The following is a 24,304-nucleotide window of genomic DNA, read 5'->3' on the forward strand; positions in this document are numbered from 1 at the left end:
CAGTCTGTTTGAGGAAAAATATGAATAAAGGAACAATGATTGAAAATAAGAAATGCTTCAGGCACCGGGGTCCGCTACCTAACCTAACTGATTTGACAGGCATTAACCAAACTAGAACACCCACGAAAAGTCGTTGTTTCCACCGGGAATCGAACCCGCGACCTCCACCTGTGGTCTGAAGACTCTAATAACTAATCTCTACGGCTTCTCATATGATATGGTTAGTCTTTAAAAAGCAAACTGAACGAATTTGTACGGATAACTAATAAAGAATAATTAACTTAGATATTATAGACAAACATATGTGCATTTTCAATTTTTCGTTCCCTTTTCAAGACCATAGGAACCTTTAATTTATTTAATAAACTCTGCTTTTTTTGGAATTCTGTTTGGTCAGCTGATTAAAGTCCTTGTTGATGTGGAACGCGTGTTTGGTGTTGATAAGGATTTGGTATAGGAATTTTGCGATTATACTACGGTGAATTTTTGAAAAGGGATGAGTGAAAAATTCCTTTTGAACCTTTGCACTAATGTATTTGAGTAATTCTGTATATGAGGTGCTCAAATTTTTTTCTCCGCTATTTCTAAATTTGTTCATCTCTTCATGGCCGATGTACTTAGACTACTTTAACCCGTCTAAATAAAGGAGTATGTCTTATAGAGAACCATAATTATTAGAGACAATTTGCTTTTTCTACACGTGGGAGGATACAGGATTCTCTGTGGATTATAACGGCCTGGGTTTTCTTTGGGTTGAATTGCAACTTCCAAAAGTTTAACCATTTAACCTCATTATTTAATTGTCCTACAAAAACTTCAATGTGAGAATATTTTTGTCTTCAGAGATATCGAGCTATGTATATCTTGATTGTGAATTCTGCACGCCATAAACAAAATCTAAAGGGCCGGCTTGGTTGGCACAGTGGTCAAGGGCGACAGGAAGGCCCTCTTACTGTTGCGATAGTAGCAGTTTCGAATCCTGCTGGGTAAATTTATGTTTTTGACTATTTATAATACGAAAAAGAAAATCTGTGACTGCGATCAGCCACGCCGGTAACCAAGCTGGGTAAGACCGGATTTCTTCTGAAATCATCTCTTGGACCGTGGGGAACAGATAAACACTATTTAGTAAAAAAGAGACGTTCAGTGTTGTACATACTATGTACATACATATGTAAAATGTTTTCTTGTCAACCCAATATAAACCCAAAAATATCTGAAAAATATGTAAAACATTATTTGAAAATGTCTATATTATGTTGTAGAGCCAGAGAGAATTACAAGAAGATAAATCAAATTGTAGATATATTAAGTTACTATGCTACAAAGGAGTGGAAGTTTGAGAACAGCAACGTGAAAACGCTATGGAAAGAAATGAGAAAGAGCGACCGGGAACTATTTGATTTTGATATTTGTGCTTTGAATTGGGACATGTACTTTTACACTTGTATCCGAGGTAAATCTTACCTAGACTGAAGTTCATTAATGATTGATGCTAGATAAATGATTATAAATATCGATTATATGACAGAAGAACTGAAAAAATCCAAATTAGAAGTTATTTTTGTTATTTCATTTCAACTCATATATATTTTTACATACTAATTACACCCAATTTTTCAATTATTTTGATATACCTTAAAATATTATTTGTTATATCAATTTATTTATGAATCATCATCTAAGTTAAAAAAAATTGGACAATTTGTATTATGATGTGATGGGAAATGATACAGTCATACTAGACCCAATAGTGATTCCTAACTAGTGCTCAAATATTTCAATATTTTAACGACAGATGACGCTGACTTCAAATTTTCCTATAATGTTTCGTCAGTATTATGTTTCGAATAAAATATAAATATAAAATTTAATACTATAATATTTCTATTTCCTTATAAGAACAATATATATAAATCTAGTAATAGTTGTTAAAAAGCTCGTAACACCTAATAACATTTCTAACCTTACTAGCTAAAGAATTTCAGCCTTCCTTCTATTGAGTGTTTTCATTTGTCTTCATCAGATTGCCTATTTTTATCCAAGCACAGTCTGTGATAGGCCACATGAGAACAAAAGTGGTCTGGGGATTAAAATACGGCCTAATATCGGTAATATTCACTATATCACAGGAATTGAGATGGAGGAATTCTTTCTTCAGGTCTTCAAGTCTGAATAAAAACTGAAAATATGTCATTTCCCATTTGGTGGCCTTTATGAACTTGTTTTTCAACTACAAACAGTCGCCTTTGAAATAGAATACCGGGGCATACCTTTCGCCGTTTCTCACCACGAAAAGTACCAAATTATCTACATTAATCTGCAGGAATCCACAGCAATCTTCATGTATGTCATTACATATATTATTAATCAAAACGAACATGATCCTGGTGTAGAATTTCAGAAAATTATACGTCTGCAGAAAGTCTTCCATCAATATTTTTCTATCTTTGCCTTCTACGAATAAAAGCTTCCCAGATGAACCGTCACAATGTTTAAAATTGATCTCATTAAATAAAAAAGCTTCGTATTCGCTAAGGGGATAACAATTTACTCGAAGGCTCTGACAAACTTCTGGTGAATATTTGTTCATCGTGGAGAAAATTCTCTCATTTATAATTCGAACGGAGACATATAACAATAACAAAAATTCATCACCAGCCACTTGATTTTACATCAAATTAGTATTGTTGTTATAAAGGTGATTTTATTCATTTCTATATTCTATTTACAAATTTTATTGCGAATATTTTAGGAGCTTGAGTTTATATTTTGAAGGGCCCATTGGACACTATTCCACAAGGAATAAGAAAATTCTATAAGTTAATGATTATTTATTATTTAATATTATGTGTATGTTGGTGTGTTATATTATATAGTGCTTTGTTAATTTTAAAATATTTCGTTATAAACATATGTTAATTTTTGCGTTTGTTTTAATAGTTTTGATACATATAACTCAGCCCAAATATTTAACCATTCTTAATTATAACCTTTTTTTTCTTAATAATAATCCTTATTGTATATGATATTTCTCTTTATTTATCACTATTTACCTTTTATGCCATGTTATATTACTATAATCAAAATACCAGTATATAAAAGAAAAAATAAACGTACAAATGAACAAAAATAAGCCATTGTTGTTATATCATCAATGTTTTTGATATACCGATTATTTTGATTTTGTTTTCAAATTATATATTTGTAAGTAATTTGTAATCAGCTATATTCCTCGTTCAAACGAGTAGATGACAGTGGCGATGACGAATCTGTAGTTAATTTTAGATATGACTTACCAACAGCTGTTATCAAATGAGTCATCTACTTGAGGTTTTATAAATTGCAAGAATTCACAACTTGTTCAAAACCACCTCTAACTATCTCACTTAATGATAAATAAAATGCCATAGTTGATATTTCAACTCTGTAACTGAAAAAAGCCGAATAATTGAATCTAACCTGAAATCTAAACATAAACTCAGAGAAACATTAGGCTATATGGACATGCATCCGAGCAGGTTTTATGGACCACTATAATTTGTTCAAAAATAATAAGCAGTAATTAACATAGTACGTTTATTGATGAAAAAACAAATTTCACATAATAGAACAAAAAATTTTAATTTCTTATAAGAAAAATATTAGTGAACTTAATACTAATTTAACAGCCTATAATAAGATTTGGAATGTTACTGACTAAAAATTTTTATTTATTTAACATTTCCATTCATTTGACTGCCTACACTCATCCAAGTGCAATCTACAACGGGCCATTTGGGAACGAAGCTTTCTTGATCAAAATATTGGCTAACATCCACAATATTCACTAAATCACAAGAACTTAGTTGAACATCTTCTTTCTCTAGGCCCTGAAGCCTAAACAAAAACCGCAAATAAGTTAACTCCCATTTGGTGACCTTCACGAACTTGTCTTTCAGCTGCCAGCAGGTTCCTTCGAAACAGAACATCGGTGAATATTTTTCGCCATTTCTTACCACAAAGGGTATGAATTTGTTTTCGTCAATTTGTAGAAATCCGCAGGAATCCTCGTTTATATCATTGTGCATGTTTTTACTTAAAGCGAACATAATTCTACCGCAGAATTTGAGAAAATCGTACATGTGCAGAAAGTCCTCCAACAACATCTTCGTATCTCTGCCTTCTATGAATAAAAGTTTTCCAAATTGACCATCGCAATGTTGCAAATTAATCTCATTAAATAAACACGCTTCCCATTTATTCAGAGGATCATAGTTTACTTGAAAACACTGGTGGACTTCTGGTGAAAACTTCGTAAAATTATTACACAACCTATGTTTTATAATTCTAACGGAGACATATTTTAAATCACCGACAATGATGTAAGGCAAATGCTGCAGGTCTATTGTGTGCCATCCAAATTTTACAACTGGAGAACATGGTGGTTCTTGCAATTCTGGTAACGTTTCGGTCTTACTCACTGCGTCTAGGACAACATGTCGGCTTAATTCGTTATCCATATTTTGTCGGTTCGCTGAGTTAATTGATGCCAATTTAACTACATAAACTTTTTTATTCGACATTTCACTTTTTACTTATATTATTTCAATTAACACTCTTCTTATATACTTAAAAAGTACACTACTCTTATAATCTCTACTTATATACTACCTTCTGTCACTGTCACTTCTGTCATTTCAATTGCGAATAATATATATCAAGTAATCTATGGAGAATGTTTTATGATACCATGGCAACTGTCGAATTGTTATAAGATTGTTGTTTTTAAATTAGTATTAGTTCTATATGCAATTTGTATGCTCTATTAACTTTAATATAAACAAATATATTATTACAGGCATATTAAGTATATGATTTTTTAGGTATAAGAGTTTATATTTTAAATTGTGTCGTTTTATATAGGACCTTTTTAATTTAAAAACATTTGAAGAAATTTGCGAGTGTTGCCTAAGTTTGCAATTGTGACATTACAAATAACTGAATGAACTAACCTAACTTCTATTTAATCTAGGGATATATTCTGAAAAATATGTTATTCTTTTTATAGTATAAATTAATCGTTGAATTTTAAATTGATCTAATTTAATATGTTTATGAGAGCAATAATTCGTTGAGATATACATTTATTTAGAGACATTGGTAATATTCTGCAGAAAATTTGTGCATGATTGAGAAAATCCTCTCACTTGTACCTAATTCGAAATGAAACGTGCTTCAGATCACTGATAGTGATGTAAAGGCTGCGGATATTCAATGGTGTGCCATTCGAATTTTAGAAATGAAGGTTTCTGAAGGAATGAAGAAGGCTGATGTTTCTTTCAATTCTGGCAATATCATTGTTGCCTACTGATTTAGCCATACCGGCTTTGTTATTTAAACTATTATTTATTAACCATTTGAATTTTTATAGCTTATGATGCATTTGATTTATTTAGGGATAAAAATATACTTTTAATTCATTTCAAATTTAAAACTAAAATATATTATTTCAAGAACAAGATGTACTGAATTGGTTCCACCAAGGGAATAACGACTCTGCCATAGGGCTGCCGAAAAAATATTCATATTTTTCTATGTTCATGGTTTCATATCTTTGGTGATATCATGTTCATATATGATATCATCTAAATTAAGGATTTCAAGCAATCTAAGGAGCTTAGATAGGTTTTCCGAAGCGAACAAGTGATAAACCGTGAAGGGAACTTAAGTTCGGTTTTCGATGTGGTCCAACTGTGGTATACTCAGTATACCACAGTGTGACATATCTATAAAAAATTTGTTATGTTATCGACATAGCAAAATCGCTGAATAATTTAAGATATAGCTGAAAGAACTACTGACAGTATATTAAAAAATTTAGTTAGAGTTTGGGACACGAGATATTGTCTTGTCTCTTGATACACTACGGTACAACGTAAAACTTTGTTTGCTGTTATAGGAACAGCTGGACTGAAGTTATAGTCAAGTAATTAACAGTACAAATGAGCAGAAAGGGGGATACTAGCTGAATGAATACAAACTTTACCATTACCTTTTGGAGTTTGTTCAAGTGTCGATGATACTTGCTTCGAACACCCTGGTTGCGGGCCTGGAATGATGAAAATAGGTACTACCAAGTAAGACAGTTTTGAAATTAACAATTATGAACAGAGATGTGACTGACTCCTTCAATTTACCTTCGATATAATTTTGATTTTGATCCACTTCCATTTGTACATGTTCTGGGCTCGTGATATTATTTTCACCATCACTAAATTGTTCATAAGTACTTAAAGGAAGGTTTAAATGTATCACACAAATATCTCACGTGGTAACGATAATAAATTATGCCTCATGTTTAACCAACCAGTTTAGGATTTTAGAAGTTTTCTACTCACTTCTTAAGGATCGCTTTTTTAACGGAAAACGATGATGCATTTCCTCACTATCTGTGTATCCGGGCACACAACACTTCATAGATCGGGAATGCATTTCAACTACGGACTTCTACCTAGTAATAAAATAAAATAATAATTTAATCTATAAACGTTATAAAAAGCTGACCACACTGTTCTCTACATAGGGCACATTAAAAATGGGGTGCAAAATAGACAAACCATAGAACGAAATGAACGAATCAGATTCCGTCGCGGCTCTTAGCAGTTTCATGTTGGACGTGGCGAAACAAAATTTCCATAAATTTCCATATATTCGCAAAATGTTACCAAAACACCCACATACAAAACTTCCTTCCCTACTCGTATTTAACATAATAGTTAGGAGAGCATAATTGGCAACGCCTCCGACCGTTTTAATTTGGTAATATTAGGTACGTCTGTGTTTCTATCCGGTAGTTTCCAGAACAGTTTCAAATTTAAAAAATTAAAATAATATTTTTAAATTTTCAAACAAATTCCGGTACATTGTTACTATTTGATTGTCAAGCTATATATAATATAGTACAGGGAAAGAATGTAATTGACCTTATTCTTGGGTTTGCTATAAATAATCTTGTTCGTTGATTGAAACATATTGCCTTGTCTTACCTTTCGGACCAATAAACTAGTATTGTGGTCGAATAAAGGCCTTCTATTTATCCTGTCAAGTGTGTGTGTTTAGAATATAACGAACATTTCAAATACTATAACATTTGTGCTGAGGTTGTAATACCGTTTTTGATGCGAATTTCACGTTTAAAAGAAGCGGAAGGTTGTTTTTCCACGGCTGGGGTTGTGATGAAATTTTGACTGTGGCAGATTCGTGAGCAGACTGAATATCGCGAGTTAGCTTAAGTACGGCTTCCTCGAGGTGTTCTGCTGTGTTAATTTTCGGAATTGGATCGGATTTCAGGAGAAGAGATTGGTAGTTTTTCCAGTCGGTTTTTTCCTGAATCTTGTTAGTGGGACTTGAGTGGTGGCGCAGTTTCCGAGTTTGAGAAGGACCGGACGATGATCAGAGTCTAGTTCGTCAAGGACTCGAACTTCGGAATCACGATTTACGTCTTGAAGAATAAAGAAATCAAGGATTCTTGCTGCGCCTTGAGAGATTGTACTAGGGTGATGGGTGGGTTCATCTGGCAAGGCAAGACCGTAGCCCAGATCTGCACTTAGAGCTACGATGGCGTTACCTGCGGGATTCGCTCTGGAACACCCCCAGGTGGGGTGGTGGGCGTTGAAGTCGCCACCTATTATTTTCGGAAATTTTCCTTCGACGAGTGATCGGTATTCGGCATAGTTGAATGCAGAAGATTTCCTGTACAGGGATTTAATCACGAAGGGACGTTCTTGGATATCGGTTTTAATGGAGGTTGTTTCGAAGTTGTTTACTGATAACGATGGAAGGAGCTCGTGTTTGACTCCTTTTCTGACGAGAATGGCGGTTCCACCGCCTCGACCCAGAGTTCTGTCGTTTCTGTAGACAAAAAAGTGTTCGAAAGAGAGATGATGCGAAGGTTTCAGGAAAGTTTCTGGGTCTGGGGTTTTCTCTTGATCAGTCGGCTAATAAGTTGGTTTTCCAGTTGACATGTAACTACATCATTGTTCAGCAGCTGCTTTATGCCGTTCATTGTTTTTAGTTGATGTCATTCTGGGTCCCCATCTAGTATTTTCTGCATTGAAATCAACTCCAATTTTAAATTTTTCTCCCAGGTTGCTTAGGACATTCAAATAATTTTCCTTTTTTTGATTGTATCTTGGAGGACAATAAATTGCGGCTATTGTACCCTTGTATCTGCTTGATTTAATAGTTAGTGCTGTTACCTGATTTTCTGCTGTACCGAGCCGGGGTTCTTGATGGAGGCAAATGTTCTTTTTTTTATTATTACACTTCTTCTCTCTCTCTCTATTTTGACTGATACTATTATATTTTTTCGGTTGTTTCTTATTGGTTCTTGAGGTTTAACTTGAGCTATTCTATTTCTCCTCCCTTGTATTGTTTTAGCAACTACACATCCTCTATAACTTGCCGGATGCGCTTCATTGCGGTTTACACATTTCGGCTTAGCTTCTTTGGGTCACGCTCTGTAGTAATATGTTTACCTGAACATTTTACACATCTGGGTTCTCTTCTGCACAATTTAATCATTGGCATCTTTTACATTGCGGTATTATGTTTGATTTTTTTAGAGGTTTGTTTTTTATTTCAACCCCTAAAATTCTTTTATACCTATTCTAAAATACCAAAAATGTTTTTTGTGCCCGTATCATGTTCAAAGGCTAATAATAAATAGACGTAATGGCTTCTTGTATACTAAAAATTCTCTAATTAATTTTGGTTTTTTATTTTTTTAAACTATTTGTCGCATTTAAGCATTTAAGCCCATTTTGGTTTAGTTCTGCATTAATTTTTCACTTTTAGCTGTTGATGGAAGCGCTCTTGCCATAGTTTTGATGCCTCTGTTTTTTTTGTCGTCATAAGAGTGCCATTACAGTTTCAGCAACTCTATCAATCTATTATTTTTGTGAATATTGTACGATATTCGGCGTCGAGTTTTATTTGTCCATTGTTTAGTATCGTTGCTTTAAATATTATATACTTGGACCCCATCGTAAAGCAAGTCAAAGTCGGTAATATTACTTACGATACTTGGGGGTGATCTGGGCATTCTAATTTCTTTATTTTCTTCATTATTTTGTTTTACTTTTATTTGCTGTGATGATGATCCTTGGGAATTATTTGCTTTTATTTTTTTACTTTTACCCGTTATTCAGCCTATTTCTTTCTGCAATTCTTCATCATCTGTTTCGTATTTAACAATTGGACTGCTTTTGTTGGCTTGGTGGTTTGTCCTTGCCTTCAGAGCTTTGTTTATTTAGTTGTAGCTGGAGGGCATATATTTGTTTTTGAATATTGGTTAATGCAATTTCAAGACTCTCTGACTTTTCTTTCATCCACGCATTGTAGAGTGCCCGTTCGTTCTGGGTTCTAGTTGTGTTTTCTACATTCAGAACTGCAATATGTGATATCATGATGTCGATATTTCCATTTTATCTATTTTTTGTGTAGTGTTCTCATATTTTTTTACTTGTTGTTGAAATAATACTGTTATTTTTATGTTTCAAATTATCCTACGCTGCATTTGTGGTCCAGATATTCAGTTTCGGCTCTAAACGTTTTATGGCATTTTGCATTTATTTTCTACTGTACTGACCTTTTTTTCCGATGGCACTTTCACTTTTTCTGTATATTCTAAAATCCCCTCCAATAATATATCTTGGGCTTAATTTTAAAAATAAATGTCTATAACATGAACATAATAAAAGATGATTTAATAAATAATAAATGACACGAGGTTGGGGCTTGCTCCATATCATATTCCCATATTTTAATTTCTTGAAAGGTATTACATTTCAATAACTCCTCAACGTTTAAATTATGAGTTGACTGTAAATAATTCATTAGAAGATTCACTTACATTGTAGTATGCTCGCAAAACTTACATGTATACAATATTTTTGCTACTTTGGTATCTTCATTAATAGGAGGATGCTTTGTTTGGAACCACGCTGTTTCAATATTTGTCTGCTGCTATATTTATTTTCGCAAGTAAAATATTTAAAAATGAATACACCCTTCAGATTTTATGCAGGTATTTTTTCTAGAATATAAAATTATTGTAAGATTCAGTAGGAATTGCTCTTGATATGGATATTCAAATTAGAGCAGGTATATAACTTCGTAAAGTTTTCAAAATAGAAAAGCTTCTTTTGTTCCATGTTTTGTCTTTCCATAGCAACTTGATTTTCTTATATAATTACTTAATTCTAGTATTATAATATAAAACAAAGCAATATATATATATAGAAAAAATTAATGTATACAATAATATAAACTAAATATTTCAATCAAAACTAAATAAACTAAATAAACTATATTTCAATACAATCGTAAATTAAACTATCTAAAATTATAAAAAAAAGACTAATTAAGTAATAATTTGGTTAAAAAAATTTTGCGTTTGCACTCGAAGAAGCGCACTTTTCCCCATTAAGAACACAAAGCGAAATGCACGTAACAGCTATAAAATATAAATATTATATACATAAATATAAACCATAAGCAAAAAACTTCGGTGCATAGCAAAATAAAATTATCTCTTCCATCTTTCCGTCAGTACTTTTAATATTTTATCCGAAAGATCATTATGGAATGTACAATTGAAGAGTTTTTAAGTTACTTTTTTTAAAACATTTGACAAAAATTTTGTTATATTATCGACATGGCAAAATCGCTGAATAATTTAAGATATAGCTCAAAGACCTACTGACTACTTGTATATTAAAGCAATTTTGTTAGAGTTTGGGACACGAGATAATTCTCTTGTCTCTATAAAATCAGTCTCAATTTGTGGGTTTACTGATTTATTCATAATCGTATGTAAACAAAAATCACATTTCATTTCTTTTTTAAAAAGTTTTACTAAATAACCTGAGATATACACTACGGTACAACGTACAACTTTGTTTGCTGTTATAGGAACATCTGGACTGAAGTTATAGTCAAGTAACTAACAGTAAGAATGAGCAGAAAGGGGGATACAAATTTTACCATTACTTTCTGGAGATTGTTCAAGTGTCGATGATACTTGTTTCGAACACCCTGGTTGTAGGCCTGGAATGATGGAAATAGGCACTACAAATATAGTAAGACAGTTTTGAAATTAATGGTAACAATTATGAACAGAGATGTGACTGACTCCTTCAATTTACCTTCTATATAATTTTGATTTTAATCCACTTCCATTTGTACATGTTCTAGGCTCGTGGTATTATTTTCACCGTCACTAAATTGTTCATAAATACTTAAAGGAAGGTTTAAATGTATCACACAAATGTCTCACCTGGTAACGATAATAAATCTGCTTCATGTTTAACCAACCAGTTTAGGATTTTTAAAGTTTTTTACTCATTTCTTAACGATCGCTTATTTAACGGAAAACGATGATGCATTTCCTCATTATCTGTGCATCCGGGCACACAACACTTCCTAGAACGGGAATGCATTTCAACCAGGGACTTCTACCTAGTAATAAAATAAAATAATAATTTAATCTATATACGTTATAAAAAGCTGACCACACTGTTCTCTACATAGGGCACATTAAAAATAGGGTGCAAAATAAACAAACTATAGAACGAAATGAACGAATCAGATTCCGTCGCTGATCTTAGCATAGCGAATAAAACAAGAAATGTATTAAAGGTAGCGACATCTACATGTTGGACGTGGCGAAACATTTCGCCAAAATTTCCATAAATTTCCATATATTCGCAAAATATTACCAAAACTACAATATTAGGTACGTCTGTGTTTCTATCCGGTAGTTTCCAGAACAGTTTCCGTTAGTTCGTTGATTGAAACATATTGCCTTGTCTTACCTGTCGGACCAATAAACTAGTATTGTGGTCGAATAAATGCCTTCTATTTATCCTGTCAAGTGTCTGTGTTTAGAATATAACGAACATTTCAAATACTATAACATTTGTGCTGAGGTTGTAATAGTGAGTTAAATAAGAATTACTCTATTAACATAAGTGGTGACAGTCAAAAAATAGCCGATGGACCATCCCCATCAAAAATGGTAGAATCAGACTGTGTAGGAATTTTGCTTGTCCTCTAATCAGAACAGAAGCTAGAAATAACTGAATTAGCGTAAAAATGCTGTATGGCGCGGTAAACTTCCTCATCTGAAGCTTCTAGTGCACAAGCTGTGCCGTCAACTATGATGTCAAAATTTGTTTGCCAAAAATCGACAAATTAGGGGTAAGTGATAACATTATAATTGTTAAGGCAAGTCAATCTATCAAATTACGGTACATTGTTACTATTTGAATGTCAAGCTATATATAATAGTACAGGGAAAGTATATAATAGACCTTATTCTTGGGTTTTCTATAAATAATCTCCAAGTTAACTTGCCTATAATGCAACCATTCTCTGATATGGTGTCAATGTCCTGTAAGAATTACTTTTATTTCTTGGTAAATAAAATACAATTGAATATTTGTATTAAAAAATCATTATAATGGTCAATATCTTGATAATATACTAGCGGTTGCAACGGTGATTACAATAACAATCGTATATCAACTACGTCAGCAAAATACTCTTCGAGATACTCTAAGAAACTGTATTATTTCCGGTCAAGGCGTCGCTCTTTGTATCCAAAAAGTGTATATCTCAGTATGGAAATGCGTTCGGGCCCGTTACCACGTCGAATGAGTCATTAGATGCCCTCTATGTAATTGGTCAATAATGCCGATCTATATTTTCTTACGGTCCGTCTCTTAGTGATTATGGAAAATTTCACTTGATTCATTTACCACAACGACCTATTTTGATGCACAGTATTCAGTATCATTGAAACATTCTGGGAATATACGAAAAGTTAATTTAAATTATGAAAGTAAAGAATTTTAAGCAAGTTCAAAGTACCGTTCCGCCTTCTTCCTGTTCTGTCATTATTGTAAAGTCATCCATTTATACTCAATCATTGTTAAAAGCATATTTGAAATATGTATATAATTATCGTTATAATAACTAAATAAAAATAAACAAAAACCTTGGGTGTGTTCCTTATTTATTTTTTGAAGTCGGTTTGATTTTCTTGTTAAAAACATTATATTTTTCTCTTTTTGGTGTTAGATATTTGCTCAAAAAATTATGCAGTTATTATATTAAGTATTACAATGGGTAGGCCAAGTAAAGTTGCATTCTGTTTGAGGAAATATAGGAATAAAGGAAAAACGATTGAAAATAGGAAATGCTTCAGGCCTCGGGGTCCGGTACCTAACCTAACTGATTTGACAAATACATTAACCAAACTAGAACAACCACGAAAAGTCGTTGTTCCCACCGGGAATCGAACCCGCGACCTCCACGTGTGATCTGAAGACTCTAATAACTATACCATAGAAGTACTTGCCTGCAATATTTCTACGGCTTCTCATATGATATGGTTAGTCTTTAAAAAGCAAACTGAACGAATTTGTACGGATAAGTAATATAGAATAATTAACTTAGATATTATAGACATCATTTGTGCATTTTCTATTTTCCGTTCCCTTTTCAAGATCTTAAGAACCTTTAATTTACTTAATGAACTATCCTTTTCTTGGAGTCTTGGAGTTTCTGTTTGGTCAGCTGATTAAAGTCCTTGTTGATGTGGAACCCCTGTTTGGTGATGTTAAGGATTTGGTATAGGAATTTTGCGATTGTACTGCGGTGAATTTTTTGAAAAGGGATGAGTGAAAATTTCCTTTTGAACCTTTGTGCTAATGTATTTGGGTAATTCTGTATATGAGGTGGTCAAATTTTTTTTGCCCTCAATTTCTAAATTTGTTCATCTCGTCATGACCGATGTACTTAGACTACTTTAACCCATCTAAATAAAGGAGTATGTCTGATAGAGCAGAACCATAATTATTGGAGACAATTTGCTTTTTCTACACGTGAGAGGATACAGGATTTTCTGTGGAATATAATGGCTTGGGTTTTCTTTGGGTTGATTTGCAACTTCCAAAAATTTAACCATTTAACCTCAACATTTAATTGTCCTACAAAAACTTCAATGTGAGAAGATTTTTGTCTTCAGAGATATCGGGCTATGTATATCTAGATTGTGAATCCTTCACGCCATAAACAAAATCTAAAGGGCCGGCTTGGTTGGCACAGTGGTCAAGGGCGACAGGAAAGCCCTCTTACTGTTGTGATAGTAGCGGTTTCGAATCCTGCTGGGTAAATTTATGTTTTTGATTGTTTATAATCCGAAAAATAAAATCTATGAGTGCGATCAGTCACGCCAGTAACCAAGCTGGGTAAAACCGGATTTCTTCTGGAATCATCTCGAGGACCGTTGTTCGGAGTGGGGAACAGATAAACACTAGTTAGTAAAAAAGAGACGTTCAGTGTTGTACGTACTATGTACATACATATGTAAAATATTTTCATGTCAACCCAATATAAACCCAAAAATATCTGAAAAATATGTAAAACATTGTTTGAAAACGTCTATATTGTGTTGTAGAGCCAGAGAGAATTACAAGAAGATAAATCAAATTGTAGATATGTTAAGTCACTATGCTACAAAAGAGTGGAAGTTTGAGAACAACAACGTGAAAACGTTATGGAAAGAAATGAGAAAGAGCGACCGGTAACTATTTGATTTTGATATGGGTGCTTTGAATTGGGACATGTACTTTTACACTTGTATCCGAGGTAAATCTTACCTAGACTGAAGTTCATTAATGATTGAATGATTATAAATATTGGTTATATGACATAAGAACTGAAAAAATCCAAATTAGAAGTTATGTTTGTTATTTCATTTCAACTCATATATATTTTTACATACTAAATACACCCAATTTTTCAATTATTTTGATATACCTTAAAATATTATTTGTTATATCAATTTATTTATTCATCATACAAGGTAACAAAAATTGGACAATTTGAATTATGATCTGATAGGAAATGACACAGTCATACTGGATCCAATAGTGATTCCTAACTAGTGCTTTTCAAACTTTTCTATAATGTTTCGTCAGTATTACGTTCCGAATAAAAAATATTTAATACTATAACATTTCTATTTCCTTATAAGAACAATGTGTATAAATCTAGTAATACTTGTTAAACCGCTCGTAACCCCTAATAACATTTCTAACCTTACTAGATAAAGAATTTCAGCCTTCCTTCTATTAAGTGTTTTCATTTGTCTTCATCACACTCTGTAATGGGCCACATGAGTGGTCTAGGGATTAAAATACGGCTAAATATCGGTAATATTTACTATATCACAGAAATTGAGTTGGAGGAATTCTTTCCTCAGGTCTTGAAGTCTGAATAAAAACTGAAAATATGTCATTTCCCATTTGGTTGCCTTTATGAACTTGTTTTTCAATTGCGAACAGTCGCCTTCGAAATAAAATACCGAGACATAGCTTTCGCCGTTTCTCACCACGAAAGGCACAAAATGATCTACATTAATCTGCAGGAATCCGCAAGAATCTTCATGTATGTCAATATATATATTATTAATCAAAACGAATATGATCCTGGTGCAGAATTTCAGAAAATTATACGTCTGCAGAAAGTCTTCCATCAATATTTTTCTATCCCTGCCTTCTACGAATAATAGCTTCCCAAATGAACCGTCACAATGTTTAAAATTGATCTCATTAAATAAAAAGGCTTCGTATTTGCTAAGGGGATAACAATTTTCTCGAAGGCACTGATAAACTTCTGGTGAAAATTTATTCATCGTGAAGAAAATTTTCTCATTTATAATTCGAACGGAGACATATTTTAAATTACTCACTATGATGTAAGGAATGTGTTGAGATTCGATAGTGCTAATCTAGTTCTGCTAACCTATCGCTATTACTTACTGAAGCTGCCGGTACACCATGCCGGTTTGATTCAATATTTTTACTGTGTTCGTCATTACAATTATTTCTTATTATTCTAATATATCTTTGGCTATTTGGCGACGACTTAATTATATCAGTTTTTTTATCTGGATCGTTATTTATCGACATTTTCACTTTTTATTTGAATTTAATCTCTTATTGTTTCCTAGAGACGCCTGCCGTCACGTTGATAACTAAACAATAACAAAAATTCATCACTAGCAACTTGATTTTACATCACCCCCTAACAAAATATATAAAAATATTTTTTTATGTTTATGTTATTATTATAACTTCTGATAAAATATTAATAAAGCAGAGGTGTATTATTCAAAAAGACACCTTACTAATTTAAATGTATTAATTTATATGCTTATATATAAAAATAATCATAATTATTATAGTGACAGTAATAACGTCATTTAAATTATTTTGCTGTCACGGTGACAATATAAATATTAGTAAATATATCAATTTATCATTGGGATCGGTGTTTTATTACATCATAACAACTGTCAAATAATTATAAAGTTATTGTTATGTTAAATTAGTATTGTTGTTATAAAGGTGATTTTATTCATTTCTATATTATGTTTACAAATTTTATTACGAATATTTTAGGAGCTGGAGTTTATATTTTGAAGGACCCATTGGACACTATTCCAGAAAGAATAAGAAAATTCTATAAGTTTATATGTATGTTGTGTGTTATATTATATAGTGCTTTTTAATTTCAAAATATTTCGTTATAAACATAAGTTAATTTTTGCGTTTGTTTTAATAGTTTTGATAAATATAACTTGCCCAAATATATTAACCATTTTTAATTATAACGTTTTTTATTAATAATAATCCTTATTGTATATGATATTTGTCTTTTATCCCTATTTACATTCTATGTCATGTTATATTACTATAAACATAATACCAGTATATAAAAGAAAAAATAAACGTATAAATGAACAAAAATAAGCTATTGTTTTTATGTCATCAATGTTTTTGAAATACCGATTATTTTGATTTTGTTTTCAAGTTTTATATTTGTAAGTAATTTGTAATCAGCTATATTCCTCGTTCAAACGAGTAGATGACAGTGGCGATGACGAATCTGCAGTTAATTTTAGATATGACTTACCAACAGCTGTTATCAAATGAGTCATCTACTTGATGTTTTATAACTTGCAAAAATTAACAACTTGTTCAAAAGCACCTCTAACTGTAACTACCTCAGTTAATGATAAATAAAACATCATAGTTGATATTTCAACTCTGTAACTGAAAAAAAAACCGAATAATTGAATGAAACTTCAAATCTAAACATAACCTCAGAGAAACATAAGGCTATATGGACATTCATACGAGCAGTTTTATGGACCACTATAATTTGTTCAACAATATTAAGCAGTAATTAATATAGTACGTTTATTGATGAAAAAACAAATTTCACATAATAAACAAAAACATGTTTAATTTCTTATAAGAAAAATATTAGTGAACTTAATACTAATTTAACAGCCTATAAAACTTATAACAATATTTGGAATGTTACTGACTAAAAATTCATCTTCTACTTAACATTTCCATTCATTGGACTGCCTACACTCATCCAAGTGCAATTTGCAACGGGCCATTTGGGAACGAAGCTTTCTTGATGATCAAAATATTGGCTAACATCCAGAATATTCACTAAATCACAAGAGTTTAGTTAAATATTTTCTTTCTCTAGACCCTGAAGTCTAAACAAAAAGCGCAAATAAGTTAACTCCCATTTGGTGACCTTCACGAACTTGTCTTTCAGCTGCCAGCAGGTTCTTTCGAAACAGAACATCGGTGAAGATTTTTCGCCATTTTACCACAAAGAGTACAAAGTAATCTATGGAAAAGATGTTTTATGATACCATGGCAACTGTCAAATTGTTATAAGATTGTTGTTTTTAAATCAGTATTAGTTCTATATGTAATTTATATACTCTATTAACTTTAATATAAATAAATAAATTATAAGTTGATCGGAAATCTTTACCGAAATCGTGTTTTCTGTATATGCTGATCTCTGTGTCATTACAATTTTGGTATATGGCTTAAAGTCGTGACGAAAGTGTTTAGCAAACAAAAACTATTTATTTACTTGAAAATATTATGTTATTTATCGGAAAGAAGAGGGGACTGGCTGAACGGCGATACATTGCGGCACTGAGGGTAAAACACACCTACCCGTCTCACAAAAAAAGAACAGATCGCCGGATAGCCTGGGCCGAAGCGAATACCGAAGAAATAGTTATATCAACATCTAGGTTAAATTTGAGTTAGTGAAGTGTTTAATATATCTATAGATTGTATACATTAGAACAAACTGTGAACGGTTTGTTGTATGCACATATTATGCCATTTAATCATTTTTTCAATGAAATATTTTAAAATCGACTGCTTTCATTCTTATACACTTCAAACTTGTGATGATATTTCAACATTTTCCATTTGTTTTAATAACTCAGGGATAAATATCATTTTGAAGGTTTTTCTTAATAATAATCAATAAGCACGGAATTTGATATTCTATTAAAATTATTAAGATTTTTTCTGGTAGCTATTTACAGCTGAATTTAATGAAATGGGGTACTTGAACTAATTATAAGTCTCGATGCATTCCATATATGTGTAATTGTTTTCTATATCGATATTTATGTGTTTTTGTGACATCTCAGGATTATAAATATAATAACTAACAAATAAATTAACTGGAAATATAATTAATAATTTTAAATTTTATACAATTTCATTGTTTTTACCTATTAAATATAAGTATTAATTAAATTATATTATTACCTCCAAGCAGTTAAAATTTATTATATTGAAAACAAAATAAATTTCCATATAATTATGAAATGAAATATTATTTCCAGAGCTACAAACTAATAATCTAAAGAGTTCTATAGAGAGAGTTCGTAAAAATAAAAATGTAGATATTATGGGAGTTTCTGTTTCTCCAAGTAGGTCAAATTAAAAAAAATTATAATTATAATTTATATGATATTTTAATAATAATTAATAAGTATTAACTCATTACTAAATTGAATTAGTTCATTATTACAATAATATATTTTACAACCTGTGGACGATCCGGTATTTGGAAACAAACTTCTTGTAGTATTCCGAAACAAAAAAATCCATCATTAGTAAACATATGGTTATGGCTGTTTTTTTTAACATTTTTGCATTTTTTTAATACCATACACAATAAAATCCCGTTATAGAATATATAAATACACTTAATATATAGGCATACTTCCTAACATAGTATAATTTTTAAAAATTTTGAGGAAGTGCGAAAATTGATCGATGATTTAATTGAAACTAACATCGTTCTTTAGACACGTATCGCCATGTGACCAGAAAGATGACCAAACACGCATTGCTTAATCGATAGTATACTATTTTTTCTCAACAAAAGTCTTTTTTAAGAGGAAAAATGATCAGAATACATGTAAGGACCTAATAAACAAAAACATTAAAATACATAAATAAAAAAAATAGATACTTAGAAGGGAAAGGTCATTTGTGGTAGACGTTCAGTACAGGCTAATTAAGACTTCCATGGATTAATATCGGGCCCCACCAGCTTGGTGGGGTAGTGGTAAAGGCGATGGGACGGTCCTCCTAATGATGCGATAGCAGCGGATTCGAATCCTGCTGGGGCATGGTCGTAAATTTGTGTTTTTGATTGTGTAAAAATCGTGATTGTCCTAGACAAGAGTGTGAAATCAAGAAAACAACAAGGAAATGATCCCAGTCACGCCAGTAACCAGGCTGGGTAAGACCGGATGTCTTCTGGGATGATTTTTAAAGTTGGCTATTCGCCAGTCGGTACGCTTAATGCTGAGGACCGTGGTTTAATGCCCACTCCAAACTGTAGTATCAGTCCAGATAAACCCATAGTTTGTAAAAGGAGACTTTAAAATGTATTTAAAAAAAATCGAGAATAATATATGCATAGACAGAGTAGCCTCGACCAAGTATTGTAATGCAAGCGGATTAATCTGCTATGATATATTAACATCTATCGGTTTCACGGAGTTTAATTTGTGGCATTACTAAAAATTCACAAAGTTTCATGTCTTTAGATCCATACAGGTTTACTATTACTTTAGCCGCTTAACCAATAAATTTGTAAACAAAATAGTTAAAATAATATAAAATAGAATTAATAGTACGTTTCAATATTTTTGATATATTAACTGTATCCATAACCTATAAATAAAAAATAGATAACGATAAAGAATGACCTTGGGATAAAAGATTGACCAACTCAAAAAACTAATTAATAGTTTTATATCACTATTAGAAAATATTTATAGAATTTATTATTTTTGGTTTTTATATATATGTTTTTTTGAAACATAAGAATAGGTGAAATAATTTTTATGCAAAAATTAAACTTATTTCATATTAACTGAGAGATCAAAGTAATCAAGAAAAACAGTTGGCATAAACTATTCAGCCGTTTTGATTTTATTTTAATCGTCCAGTTTATTAGTCGTATTTTATTGTGTTTATAATTTACAATTTCTGGCTAAAGAAAATAAAATCATTTATAATGCCATCAAATATAGAAAGTGTTGTGAAACATTTACTGATATTGAATATCGAAACTCAAGAACCGTATCTAGGAAATGTTACAGATTTACCGGCCGGTACAAGTACGCCATTAAAGGAAAAGATACCAAGGCCTGCCTCAAAAACACTCGGATGGCTCTACATCGAATCGTCTAATATACCTTATATTATTGTTGATGATCTTTATGTTCGTATCAAAATCTTAAACGACAAAGTGTTTTCGCGTGTGAAGAAATTCTCGCTTGAAGTTTATAACTTGTTTTACGTGATGTGTAGTCGAATGAAAGTAGTAGAAGCAGATCTGTTCAATATGATTAACATTGCACATGAGGAAACTTTCGGAAGCAGATTTCTGGAGGGTAGTGATTATAAAATGTAGTCGAATAATTTTTTAGGGCTGTATTATTTTATAAAATTTTGCGAACATATTTTGTACGATTTAACAAGGAACATGTACCAAACTTTTCCTAAAAATACGTGCGGCTTTTTACAGATAACTGCTAATTGTTACATTCCATTTGTAGTGAGAAACAAAGAACTTTATGCACCCTTGTTTTACGTTGAAGGAGATTGTTCCTTTTTGGAAGACAAAATTATAGTTTGTACCAAGTGGGAAATGTCCTACTTTAAATTATTAGTCAGACTTCAAAATATTCAAATCCAATTAGGCAAACATGACTTGTGCCTAATGGTTAAAATTGATGATTTATTACCCTTCGTTGAAACCAAACAAGTGAATATCAAAATTGTATTGTTCAACAATAATAAATATTGTTTTCTTTTTTTTATATGAATTTATGTATTTGTTTATATTTCTAGAATTTCACAACGCAGTTTAGTAACATTTAAAAAACTAGTTTACAGTGTTTATGTATTAATGTAATATACAGATTAATAATTAATAAGAGTTTAATTTAACAAACTAAATTCATTTAATAATTTATTGTGTCATTTAATAATAATAAATTGAATATAATTTAATATTAGCGTTGGGAACAATCGGCTCAAAACAGTCGATAATCGGAAAACAGCCGAAATAGTCGATAGTCAAAAAACTATATAAACTAGCGACCGAAAATAATAATTACCATTTTCAAATGCACATTATATTATAGTGCAAATGCACAAATTTATGTTTTTGATTGTTTAAAAATCGTGATTGTCCTAGACAAGAGTGTAAAATCAAGAAAACAACAAGGAAAATGATCCCAGTCACTCCAGTAAGCAGGCTGGGTAAGACCGGATATGTTCTGGGATGATTTCTAAAGTTTTACATACAAGTTTTACAGTTTGGTGCCCACGCCAAACTGTAGTATCAGTCCAGATAAACCCATAGTTTGTAATAGAAACATTGACATTGAAATAGTCGATAGTGAAAAAACTTTATAAACTAGCGACAGAAAATAATAATTACCATTTTCAAATGCACATTATATTATAGTTCAAATGCACGGTTCGAATGTTTTTATCAATTCGTGATGTCAGAAGAAGATGTACGACCCCTTTCCTGTATAAATTTTTGGAGAGGAAAGGACGGATATAATTGCTTGGAGCAATTAATTTTATTTATGCTAATATTTTCTAACGGTAGTATAAACGAGACGGAGATGTACATATTCCTTAACGTACTTTACAATAGAAAATTTAGAAACTTACTTTAAAATAGAAAAAGAGAAAAGTAATTACTGAATATTATTAACTCGCAATTAATTCATTAATTATTCATTAGTAAATTTCATTTTAAACGAAGCAGAATTACTTTTATATTTGAATGTTCTCTGAATCTGTGAAAAGGTGATTCTGTGAACACATACATTTACCTACTCGACAGATATTAATAGAGACTAAAGCCCTCACGTTTAAAAGAAAACATCGAAAGTATTAAATAATAGAAAAATAGAAACTTGGAAGACAAAATCAATTCTTGGATGATTTTCAAGAAAGACAATTTGGAAGACATTCAGTTTTATTTAGCTATGGTATTTATCGATTAATATCGTGAAGAATGTATGCGGAGATCATTGAGATGATTAACGATGATAAGTTTATTATGCTATCGCTAATATTATCCACCAAAACTCGCTGGAAAGCTGAAATTCTTAAATACACCAGATCTCATTGTAAAAAATAATAAATATAAAATATAATAGGGCGTAGAGTGTCCACAGATCAATTGATTAACTTCAGTTAATGTACGATTGGTTAATAAGACTGATAAACGAGTAACATTGATTGATGTTTCCACACGGAAAATAAACATCCAAGTTCTTGTATCAAGCAAGCAGTGGCAAAGGAAAATGAGCTGGGTCTGTACGAACATCTATTAAAACCATGCAAAAAGCATCTTTGTTAGTAACAACCTTTACATAATACTAAATCGAAAACCTGAAAAGAAAACTGGAAGAGAAGAAAGAATTTTGATATTCGTATCATTTTGATACTTATATTATCAGGTATATATAAATGTTTCATTTAGAAATAGTGAAAAAATCAACAATCGAATCAATAAAAATAAAACGAATACGTAACAACTGGATTCCTATAGACGAACTTCGATTATGTCGAAGTAATCTACTTTCAAATATTAAATATTTCCTTAGAAGATATCCTGCTTAGTTGATCAGTGTCATCAACTAAGCGGTTTCTGGTTTTACTGTGTTACATGTCCACCATTAAATGTAAAAAATTACATAAAAAATAAACATTAACTGTAAATGTTGTATATTATATAAAATTAATTATATATGCTTATTTCAAACATATTTAGTTACAACAATATACATACCATCTATCTACAAAGACGGTTGGTATCAAGTAATCGGCCATTTTGATATTGTTTTAATCGTCAAGTTAATTACTTGCTTCTTGCCGGGTTTTTCACACCATTTGTGAATTCGGAAATAATTATAATGTCATCTAATACAGGAGGTAACAATTTAGGGCAAATACTAATATTGGAGATGGTACCTAACGAACCATCTCTAGGAAACGTTAGAGATTTACCGGCTGGTACTACTACGCAAGTGCAGGAAGAGGTGCTAACGCCTGTTACTTATACCTACGGATGGATTAACGTCGAATCATCTAATATTCCTTATATTATCGTTGATGATATTTATGTTAGTGTCAGAATATTAAACGACAAAGTGCTCTCAAGAATGAAGGGATTCTCATTTGAAGTGTATAACTTATTTTATCTGTAGTGTAGTATTATGTGTAAAGTGGAAGTAGATCTGTTCAATATGATTAACATTGCACATGGTGATTCTTTGGAAGCAGTTTTCGAGAGGGCCCTGAGAACAAAATAGAGTTGTTTGAATTTTTAAGAATGTATTGTTTTTTAAAATTTTGTGAATATATTTTGTACAATCTTATAAAACAAATGTACAAACAATTTCCTAAAGAGATATGCGGCTTTTCACAGATAACTGCTAAGTATCACGTACCATATATAGTGAGAGACAATGAAAGTTATACGCCTTTGTTTTTCTTTGAAGGAGATTTTTCCTTTTTGGGAGACTATATTATAGTGTACACTAATTGGAAAATAGCCTATTTTAAAATGTTATTCAAACTTCAGAAACTTAAAATCGAATTTGGAAAATATGACTTGTGTCAAATGGTTAAAGTTGATGATTTGTTACCCTTCGTTGACACAAAATTAATATGGCCATTATCCTACATGCTCTGTATGAAGCCAGATAATGACTGAAAATCAAATATTTATTCTTCAACAATAATTAAAGCTGTATAATTTGTTCTTCAGTTTGACTTCAGATTCTAGGGAATAATAAAAT

The 24,304-nt window shown here is 31.5% G+C and overlaps 2 protein-coding genes across 3 annotated transcripts in view; both read left to right on the forward strand.

Annotated features, from left to right (window-relative positions):
* Positions 1-24,304, forward strand: part of LOC143205689 (eukaryotic translation elongation factor 2) — a 72,430-nt gene that overhangs the window by 17,213 nt on the left and 30,913 nt on the right. The window lies entirely within an intron of this gene.
* On the forward strand, positions 924-10,998 carry LOC143205686 (putative fatty acyl-CoA reductase CG5065). The gene is made up of 2 exons (XM_076418782.1): positions 924-1,456; positions 10,957-10,998. The coding sequence occupies exons 1-2, from the start codon at positions 1,180-1,182 to the stop codon at positions 10,977-10,979; spliced, it is 300 nt and encodes a 99-aa protein (XP_076274897.1). The 5' UTR covers positions 924-1,179; the 3' UTR covers positions 10,980-10,998.

This window comes from Rhynchophorus ferrugineus, unplaced genomic scaffold, assembly GCF_030347505.1.
Source record: "Rhynchophorus ferrugineus isolate W39M unplaced genomic scaffold, kcgeb_rfMv2 rfM14, whole genome shotgun sequence".
NCBI lineage: Eukaryota > Metazoa > Arthropoda > Insecta > Coleoptera > Curculionidae > Rhynchophorus > Rhynchophorus ferrugineus.